Source organism: Struthio camelus, chromosome 5, assembly GCF_040807025.1.
Source record: "Struthio camelus isolate bStrCam1 chromosome 5, bStrCam1.hap1, whole genome shotgun sequence".
Taxonomy (NCBI): Eukaryota; Metazoa; Chordata; class Aves; order Struthioniformes; family Struthionidae; genus Struthio; species Struthio camelus.
Genome location: NC_090946.1, coordinates 81,031,498 through 81,042,365, shown reverse-complemented (window position 1 = coordinate 81,042,365; position 10,868 = coordinate 81,031,498). Strand labels below are relative to the sequence as shown.

Below are 10,868 nucleotides of genomic sequence, written 5' to 3'. Positions count from 1 at the left end.
ATTCCTCCGGGATGAGAACTCCCTTCAAGTTCTAGATGTCACACACACTGGCTCTCTTTGGTTCCTTCTGCTGTATGCTTTATGGACACCCTTCACCCTTTTATTTTTATGGCAAATGTGTCCCTCTGCAGAACTGTCCTGCTGCTGAGATTTCCCTGGATCAAGCAGGACTTGCAGTGAAAGTACCAGGCAGATGGCTGTGAGGTTGTCAACGACTGATTCTGAGGACAGCTATTGAGGACCTGCAGAGCTGCCCTGTAGAGGTCCAAGGACTATGCCACTGTGGAAGAGGCCAAATGGCAGGTCAGCCCCTGATTCAAACTCCTTCCCCAGATGACCCCTTTGGGCTGATGCTGAGATTCACCCACAACGTGAACAATCATTCTGCAGAGAAGGAATATTTATCCGTATCTACTCACTCACCAGTAACAGGTGGCTCTTTGCATTGTCCAAAGGCACATTCACGATCCCCTTTTTCCCTCTTAGCATGTCCCTGCAGATCGAGGATTCAGATGGATCGAGGGCTAAACCACTTGCACTATAGAGATGGCCAATGCATGAGGGCAAGGCTTGTATAAACTGCTCCAGATGCTACTCCAGGCTTGTGTGCCAAACGCTCCTGCTTGTGATCTCCCGTTATCAGCAACCCTCCTTTAGAGCCCACCGGCTTCCTTGCTATCCACCAAATGCATTGGGTAGCCAACGTCTGGGTTTTGAGCCAGACAACTTACAAGTGGTTCAGCGGCAGCTCCATATGACTGGCCGCAGGGCTGTGCTGGAGCAGAGTACTGGGTAATACAAAGCTGGAGAGAGCTTAAAGCTGCCACAGGCATTTGGGTTTCTCACCTCAGCAGTCCGCAGACCTCCTTTCCCTCTAATCTATCCAATGGATGTGGTATGTGTCTTGTAATTCCCAGCCAATTTGTCGCATTGAGAAGACTGGCCAGCTGTGGATCAGGTCCTCCTGCTGGCTGCCATAAGATGACCCACAGATCAGATTACTTCCTTCAAGATATGTTGTCCCATAAGGCATTGTTTGTTCCCAGCAAGTCTAGAACACCACATCCAGGTATCAAAGCATAGTTTATTTGGCATAGACTGAAATGAACCACAACAGAAATTTAAGTAGAACAAAGCCTAGTTGCACAAACTGGAGCAAGTGCAGTTAAGAGTCTCAGTTACAATCTAATAACTAAGCAAGGTAAAAAGTACATTTCAGAAAGTCTCCCAGTCTTTACTCCCTTCCTCCCCCAGACATAGTGGCTCACTGATGCATTGTACCTTTCATCTTTTAATCAGATTTCATCACAATTACAGTTGTATTTCTCAGTTACAATGAATTTGGTTAGGAAATCAAGAGAGACTAATCTACAGGCTGCTTTTCAAGTACTGCTCGCGCTTCAAAGAACACGGGGAGCCTGTTGTAAGGCTTTCAGCTTGAATCTATGAACCTCGTGTATCAAACAACTAATACTGTGATATCTGTCAAAAGAGTAATGAGAGAGTGAACAAGTCTTTGCTTCTGAAATTCCAAAATCACACTCTACGCTTTTCTCAACCCTGGCTGAAATGTTACAAAAACATACACAGATACAGACAATACCAAACTAACTTAAAACAGTCTAAGAGATACTAGTCAGCGTCGCCCACTGAGACTGGGTGGTTTAGCTATGAAACATGCAAATCAGTTATGCCATGCTCCGCTAAGATAGGAACGTGAAGTTTTACCCTAGGAAACAGTATCCTGCAGATCATGTCAGAAATCCCATTAATCTACTGAGCCAGACTGGACAAAGCATTTCAGAATATACCACTAGAAATGCTTTAACAACTGAAATAGGAGGTTTGATTAAAGGAGGACTTTTCCTAGATTCGTTTTTATGATTCAGCAAATCCCCAGTCACTCATGTCATTCAAAGAAAAATACTTATTTGTTCCATGACAGTGTAATGACCTAATAGTTATTTACTCCAGTTATTCCCCATAAATACTCATATTTTATTTACAGATTTCTCTAGTCTTTTAGGCATCCTAAGTGTTTTCAAAGATGAAGCCAAAATTTCCTTCTGCAGTGAGTGAGGTAAATTATGTGAAAATGTTTCCTCTACGTCAACATCTACGCTTTACTTTTGTCTTCATTTTTGTTTTGAAGTCATGGTCGTCTAGGAGTCATACCTTTTTAGAGTTAGTCACCAATCACTGTTGCCTATGGCAGAAGTAATTTCAGTACTAGAGAACAGTTAAACGCCACGTAATGCTAACCTCCAATGAGGCCGCTTATTCTAGCCAAAATCATGCATGGGTAATAACAGATTCTCCTGATAACAGCACCTGTTAAAATATTTCCCTAACATGGAAAAATCAGATCAAGAAATCTCTTAGCCAAAATTGTTCTTTATCAAATACATAGCTGAAAAAATGTATGCAAACATCAATTTTTTTCTGATCGCCTCGTTCATTACAAAGGAGGGACTCAAACTAAACAGCCACAGATTTTTGCTGTCCAGTTATGGAACAACTTGAGAATAACTTCAAGAAATAAGTCACTTTTAGAAGCTAAAATAACGGACTTCATGTTACAACACACTCCTTTCCCTCAATTTCTTTAAAACACAAATCTTAAGTGTCTTTTTTTAATATTTCATCTCCAATTACAATTGACGACTTAAAATATTTTTCAGAACATTGTGGACTGATTTTTTAAGTCCTGTCTGTACACTTATTTATTAAACCTCGATATAGTTTCAGAACTGAAAAGGTTGCCTTGATTTAAATATCAAATCAACAAGAAAGAATTAGTTTGAATGACAGTGCTAAGTGGACAAAATGCTAAATTGTGTGCAGGTCTTGTTTTCCTTCCAGACCTTCAGAACAACCTAAAACTCCAGCTGTACCTAGTAACAAAAAGACATTACTGATTCATCACGTGCGCTGAGTTAATTCCATCAATGCTAAATTATGAATCAAGTAGTTTGATGCCTAGGCAGACAACCCAGCTCTCCATTCTTCACAGTGCGAGTTCAGAGCAAACCACTCGGATTCTGCTGTGTCAGCAGAGCCTCAAGTCAGGGCAAGCCATTGTAACACACTTACCTTTATTGCTCTATTAAAATGACTTGTGAAGCTTCTAACCTGTTTTTCTAAGGGCAGCAGATCACACAAATTGAATCAGACAGCAGTATACAGTAGCATTTCATTAAAAAAACCCTCCATTCAAATGTTAATGAACTGCTACTGTATCCGCCTATGGACTGTGTTTATTTGCATCAAAGCTTGCAGGTTAGCGTGAGGTAGTAAAACCATACCCTATCCTGTAGTCAGACTATATTCATATTTAATGGTACCTCAAGAATTTTAATTAATGAGGAAGACAAAAGAGACCAATGTGACTCTTTAATGGAGAAATAAAGAAAAAGAAAAATGCAGGTGACAAACTAAAAATCGGGGAAGGGAAGAAGTGATCTGAAGCTTTATTATAGAATACTGGTTCTTATCATATTTATTTATACTACACAGTTGGGGAAATAACCATCCGCAAATGACAGTCTGACTGACAACAGCTGGGATGACTGTACAAACAAAAAGTTAGAAAGCTCAGTTATCCCTATAGGCTCCCCTCTGGAATAGTATAAATAAAGTATACGTCATGGGCAGTTTGATACATGATACTTTCATTCATTAAGGATGACCAGGTACAATCCGCATATATTTCCATTTCACGTCACAAGGCTTATCCCTAATTTATGAAAATAAAGCATATATATTTTGTACATTTTTATATATATATAAATATATATATATAAAAAATACACACTGCCGGTCAACTTACCACACATGCACACACACACACACGTATATTGTACACACCCATCCAGTAGCAACATGTTTGATATCAATATTATATTTTGTGTACACACACCCTACATCTAGTAAATAAGAAAATCCCTTTTATGGCAATTCTGCAGGCAAAATCAATACAAAATACTTTGTTGTACAAAACTGCATTTTTACAAGATCAACCAACATTGTAACATATCCCTCAAGAATGCACTACATCTCTACAAGAAAAAAGAATAATCAAATCTTTATACAATTGTAAAAAAAAATTGTAAGCTGCTCTGCAACCTTCCTTTGCTAAAAGTTAGATACATTACACCATTCTAGCAGCAGATTAATAAATAAGGATTAAATAGTCTATTATACAAAGCCATACTGAATGGCAGATTTAAAAACAAAAAGCTTTGCAGATACTTTCACTTCCTACACAAATCATTTGTATTAAGAATAAGACTCAGTATAAAACAGGGAAACAGCCAGCACTCTATCTATATCTACAGAATACAAGGAAAATCCAAGGGAAGTAAAATATTCAACAGTTTATGGCACCTTTACGGCTTAACGTTATTTTAAAGGCTCTGTTTCCCTATGACTAATGAGTAAAGGACTATTTATCTCATAGCTTTTATTAAGCAAACTTGATATAACCAACCACACAGTGGCAAGAGACAGAACCAGCTGTTCCCAGCTGCAAAAATGTATTGATTTCTACCCTAAAACAAGATCCTTTAGGTGTCAAGAAAAGAAACAGGAAGTCATAGTCCGACTTGTACTGAGTTTTTTTAATGCTTCTTTTTTCCTGATGTGGTGAGTTCGTTCTGTTGCTTAGTAACTATTTTCATGTCCAGCCAGGATGTAGAGATTGCTGTGCGCGGTCGGATTTTCTGTTGGCCTGCTCTCTAACACTACCACCCTGCAAGCAAAACACAAACAAAACCCAGAACGGTCAGTGGCAAAATAAGAAGCATGTGGTTTAACTGCTACCCCCAAGGAAGAACAAACTTGTTACTCACAGGTGTATAACGATGGGAGAGATCTCCTCCCATAGAGTTCTCCTAAATATCTTAGGTATTTTATTCTTTAAATCAGTTACCTCATTTTCCATTCTATGTAGCAACACTTCTGATAAAAACGCCAAAACCTCATTCACAGGGAACAGAGAACTAGAAGGGGTTTCCTGAACCAGAACCTGCCACCTGCAACCACAGCCACACGCAGCGTGTTACAAACCTCCTCCACACCAGTATGCTCCACCCTGAAATAAGTTATTTCCTGTACTTCTACTGGGAAGTTATCTCAGAACCACAGTGTTGTGAGGAGATGCAACCCTCTTATCATCTGCAGCCTAAACACGTTTATACCTCCTATGTCTTATGGTAAGTATCAGCTTAAGCTTGTTCTTCTCCCCGATGGGTTCATAGAGAACTCTGAACCCCACGTCAGCTGTTGTCCTGCTGGATAACATTCCTGCAGGCTCCTCTACAACGTGGCTCCTGCCATCTCAGCGTGCCGACAGCTGCGTTCCACGCACCTCTTCCATGCCGAACCCCAACAAGCAGAACGTCCTATTGTTGCCAGCTAGTATGGTTGGGCCTTTGACCTCCCCTCTCCTTTCCAACTGTTCAGTGCCCTCATTTCTCTCTACCAGTTCCTAAGACTATATCCTGTGATTTTTAGTATTAAGCTTCCCTCTGCTTTGTCTTCCATATGCTTTTCAAATAAGCCAAATGTGCTGTTTTAACCCTAACAGTTGGATATCTCAAAGGGTTAGTATTTCACACACGCATCTCCCATGTCACATTCCCCAAAGTTTTCAAACAAAGTCTCTCTCTTAACAGCCTCGGTCCCTGGATCTTCACTTCTTTAGCTCAGTAATTCTTAAATGATCCAAGTCAAAAAGGTGTTGCCATATCTTGCTCACAAAAACATGGTAGAAAAGACTCCTGCTCCGTTGTGTACAGCGATGCAAAAATACAAAATGAAGGATTTGACAAATCAGTTGAATGAGATCAGAAAGGAAGAAAACGTTTTCTCTGCAAAACTGCATGTATTAGAAGGACTTCAACCTTATCTCCCACCATAAAAAGTGCTTTGTTCCAAGTTGTTTTTCAGCTATACAGGTGTTTTACAAAAATGCAAGCTGAACCAGAGGAGATACAGCTTTCTATCCCTCTGCATGTTTAGGACGCTCCTGTGTTCATCAGCACAACACAGAAATATGAGCCATTTAAAGGTATCAATTCTAGTATGCAACAAAGATTCAGGGATGATATAGCACACACCTGGACTAATACAGCATTTGCACAGCAGTGGACCTCAGCAAAAGCTTATTCTTGCAATAACAGAATATATCCCCTGTGCTGTTGGGATACAGCAGATTTCCAGGCCTCACGGTCCAGAGTAGTGAAGATTATTTAAGTAATTAGCTGCCAAGGTGATGCCAGTTCACCTTGAAAATCCAAGCCAGAGCCAGAATCCAAGCTAGAAGCCTTTCCAGAAGTGCACTAGGCACCATGCTTACCATCTGCCACAGGCGGCTACTATCCCTCCGTGTAGATTTTCTCCTCACGCAGTATCTCTATACACTGTGTTTGTGTTCACAGTTCCATCTCTCCAGTGGAAAGTGGGGGAGGTCACAGGGCCCTTGGAAATCATTTTGGATTCAGATGCAATCACTAATTACATTTTTGACTATTGCAGGCAAGAAACAGTGTCACTACCTCCCACAGGACTGCCTACAGATGGATTTGCGGTAGGCTGGAACAGAATTTCAACTGGTAGGTAGAAAGGTTGTTTAAAGAAAATAAGAGGTTTAATGTTTCTTTAGGGCAATTACCTGTCTGATCCCAGTAAGCGGAAAACCCTGGTCTCATCTGATATCTCTTGGGTAACCTGTAGAAAAATGGAGACATTAAGGTCCATTTCAGTGGTAAAATGAGATGTATAGGTCTGAATTGGAAGGAACAAAAAAAAATGATCAGTCTTTTCAAAAATTCAAATATCAGTTAGTGCAAATGACAGGACTGAATCAGATAAGTCAACACTGAATTAAAAAACCTCTTAAATTTCATAAAATAAGACTTATTTTAAAAAAATTATGTATAATAGATAGTTATCAGTCTAGAGGACTTGTTGGTAGCACACTTGGAATATTTTGTGCGAATCTCTGTCAGCAGAGAGACTGGCTTTCCCCTGCTATTTCATGCAGAGTTAAAGGGATGCTGCCAGCTAGAGTTTTTTCAGGAGAGCCAAAAAGCCCAAATGCTGTTTATACCAGATCTGTGCTGGCCCTGTGCAGAACCAGTCCAGGTGCCTCTGAACTGTAAGCTTGGAAATGGGGTTGGTAAAAGCACGTGTGCAAGCTTTACCAGGAGCAACACATGGCAGCAAGTGAGAGAAAGAACCCAGTAAGCTAAAACGGTGACAAGCACTATCGCTAGGGAAGCAGCTAGAAGAGCCAGTCAGGACCAGCTGGTAGACAAGGACCAGGCAGAAACTGAACGAGGAAAGACTGGGAGATTACTTACTTCATCTGACTTAAAGCTTTTGCCCTGCATGCCATGCTTCCAGAAGGCCAGCACACTGTCTTGAAGGCACACTGCAGAGGAGAAACAAAATCAGATCCAACCACAGCTTGTTTGAAGCAAGGAAATCTGGGTTTCCAGCAGTGATAATGGGAAGCATGAGGAGAAAGTACATGGTGAGACTTGGACTCCTGGTAGAAGACCCAACTCTGAAATCACCATAAAAAACAACTGCACTCAAGTTACTATTTGGATCAGGGACACACTTTTTAAAATTCAATTCAAAGCATACCACTCAGACTCATTCCTTCTTTGCCAAGGCAAGATAGGCATGTCTGTTTTTTCCTTTACTCCCTTCCACTTCTATTCTCCAATTTTTTTTGTTTCCCTAATGGTTTGACTTTGAGAAAACACCAGGAAGTGGTTAAACGTGCTGCCAGTCAAAACACAGTGGGTCACTGGAAATTACAGATCATCTTAATTATATTTACTTCAAAATAGACTGGAGTATGAAAAATGGGAGGAGTCTTCCTTTCAGGGCCAAAGAGAGAAAACAGAAAGTTACCAGCTCTGAATGATTTAATTACCTGGCTGCTTAAAATAATGGATGAAGAACCTGGTATTCTTTAAGCAGTGTTACAGAAACATATATTTTATACATGAACTATTTTCTGAGCTCCTACTTGTTTTCCTTTGTTATTCCTCTCAATCATATTTTGGATCTGCTCAGTACTAGCTAGACCCTGAATACACAAAGCAAAGGCATGTAACAGAATCCCAATAGCGATGTCTTTCACAACTGCCTTTTTCTCGACATTTAGACTCATCTTTACCCGTTACTCCTCACTCTACCCTGCAATCAGACAACAGAGAGTTCTTTAATACTCTGGATTCCCAGGAGCCCACTTGGAGTAAAAAGAACATTATTCCAAGTCAGCTGGTATGTGCAAGACTTTGGAGTAAATGTTTCTGTAAATGAATTCCTTCAGAGTTCAAGGAAAAGGTAATGGCTGAGTCATGCTAGGCAGGTGTCAGCAGGAGATACTGTATGGTAGAAACAAAGTAGGTAAAATTAGAACACGTCAGAATTTAGAGAAGAGTCGCAAGCTTGGTTAAAAATATAACAATTCTTCCTTCAGGATGGTTCTGACATACGTAAATAGAGATTCTGTATATAAGAATGTGCATTGCTTTAGCAGCTGCAGTTAAAGTACTACAAAATACTTATGTCAAGATGATGTCTGAGGAACTCTGAAGTCTAAATTTTACAGAACTGCTAACAAAATGTTTATAGCTTTTTATAGCAGAAATACTCACTTGACAATTACAACGCAACTTTTAGGAGCAAGGCTGCTATGTTCTATTAAGAATTAGATTCAAATACAATGACCCTTACTATTAGAAATGGATGTGCTATCACCTTATATAAAATCTTAGCTTTTAGAAGACTAATGCAAAATAAGTGCATTACTAACATAGAAATCCTTTTTCCAAAGATTCTTCTCAGTGCTAAGGAAATGACCAGGAACAAACAACATTTTACAATCATTTCTGTCTTAAAAAAAAGTTGTATCATGATTTGACACCAGATGGAAGCATGTGCAGGTCAGACCCGCACTGCCTGGCAACTGGCTTATTTTCTTAAGCATGTCAGCGGAGACAGGGAGCCGGCTCACAGTATTCTAGAGCAAGCATTTTTTAGTGCCAGGCCCCAAGGGGTGCGCTAGACCAATCTATTAAAACCCCTTCAACTTTCATCATTTTTAGTTTTCAGTTCTTGAAAACCAGTACAGAACCAAGTCACTTACCCACTGATTCGATGCAGAAATCAAAGCTCAGCTCAGAGGCCAATTTCTTGCTTGATTTCAACTTCCCTTGTAAATTCACAATTTTCACAAATTCTCAAGAAAAACAGAAATCCAAGTATTAAAACTCACTGCTGAAGAGGATTACAGATGGCTCTAAATATGAAATACTAACTTCAACTTTCAGGCACAAAAAACAAGCATCCTTCTCTCAAAGACAGAAACCATCTTACAGATGTATGTATGTTTTTAGACTTTATTGACAGCCTTTCTAAAAATAATAACCTAAGTGAACACAATATAAAGGTTGAAATTTAAGCAGATTAAGTCACTGCGAAGTTCCCATTGCGATATTAACTTCTGATGCATATGAATTACTGTTACCGTGCATGATGTAGTGTTAGCTATACCTACGGCAGTTGCTTAGCAGGATATAAGTGCCACATTTTCCAGATAAGTTTTAAAATTTTCTGCTTTGCATATATTCGAATTTTCATCTTTAGTGCTGCATTACATATTTCATTTTGAAAGGAGCAGAAATAGGAAAACAAAGAAGAATATATACATATGAAGAGGGGAAGCAGAATCACGAGAGTCAAAGTGAAAAGATCACCTCTCTGAACTGTATCTCTTAGGAAACATTACAACACAAATTAGTAATGAAGAGAGAAAAAGTAACTTACGGTAGAGTTAAAAATCAACAAACGTGGCAAAACAAGTTTTGCATAAAGTATAGTAAGTTGTCCAACAGATAACACGTTACTTACTGTCTAGGCAGACTAAGACGGTGTCTCTTTCCAGCTGTGTTACATGAATGGCATCTAACTGCTGATTGCCTTGTGAAAATGAAAACAGATTACTTTACATCACATCCTAAGTCTGATCTCAACCTTCCCTCCCCTCAACCTCTCTCCAGTTGCTACAGCCTTTTGGGGATGTTACAAGCCTTTTGCAGTCTACAGTATTTGTTATTATCTTACCTTTTTTTAAGGTTGCATAATCCCAGAACGCTATGGGGGGAGAAGAGGGACTATGGACAAGCCAGTCAGCTCAAAGCATGTATTTAATGTGAAAGCACTACTGCTTATCAGCATAAAATCCATTTTAGTTCAGCATAGCAAATCAGTTTTCTTCGTGAAAAGACCCAATAATGAACAAAAGGAATTATCAAGGGAATCTTTAGAGCTAAAAAAAAAAAAAAACCCCAAGCCCCCTCTTTTCCCACAAATTCACATCTGGAAAGATTACTGTGCTGATATTAAACTTGAATTTAATATTTTTCTTAGTTTCAATCAAGTTCTCCATACAGCTGCTAAAAAGCAGTTATTTTAAAGTGAAAAAAAAGTATCCATCAAGCCAGCAGAGAAAAGCATCTGCAAGATATCAAATAGCTTTTGAAGGCAAGACAAAATCTTCTACTCATTAATAGACAACTGAAGATGACAAGCCCCGACCCAAGGGTTGGAGGACTGACAAGAGCCAAGGCTGACTGACTAATATCAGGCTTTACACAAGAGAGAAGGGGAAAGAGCAGTGAGACTGACCCCAGTTAGAAGAAAACAGTATGCAACCACAAATGGGAAGAACTCAGTCGGTAGGGTCTGCATTGCTATTTAAGGAATTTTAATCAAGAATATGTCTAAAAATGAAGTCTTTTAAGATAGTTTACACTGCGGTTGGCAGATCTTCCCAAGAAGAACTT

The 10,868-nt window shown here is 39.5% G+C and overlaps 1 protein-coding gene across 5 annotated transcripts in view; it reads right to left on the bottom strand.

Annotated features, from left to right (window-relative positions):
* Positions 1-1,064: 1,064 nt before the first annotated feature.
* MAP4K5 (mitogen-activated protein kinase kinase kinase kinase 5) overlaps positions 1,065-10,868 on the bottom strand; it is a 71,766-nt gene continuing 61,962 nt past the window's right edge. For all 5 annotated transcript variants that reach the window (XM_068947589.1, XM_068947591.1, XM_068947590.1 and 2 more), the window contains 5 exons: positions 9,934-10,002; positions 9,170-9,262; positions 7,365-7,435; positions 6,674-6,729; positions 1,065-4,750 (listed from right to left, as the gene is read on the bottom strand). In XM_068947589.1, the coding sequence (XP_068803690.1) occupies positions 4,663-4,750; positions 6,674-6,729; positions 7,365-7,435; positions 9,170-9,262; positions 9,934-10,002 (377 nt within the window). In that variant the 3' untranslated portion in view covers positions 1,065-4,662. The remainder of the gene's footprint in view (positions 4,751-6,673; positions 6,730-7,364; positions 7,436-9,169; positions 9,263-9,933; positions 10,003-10,868) is intronic.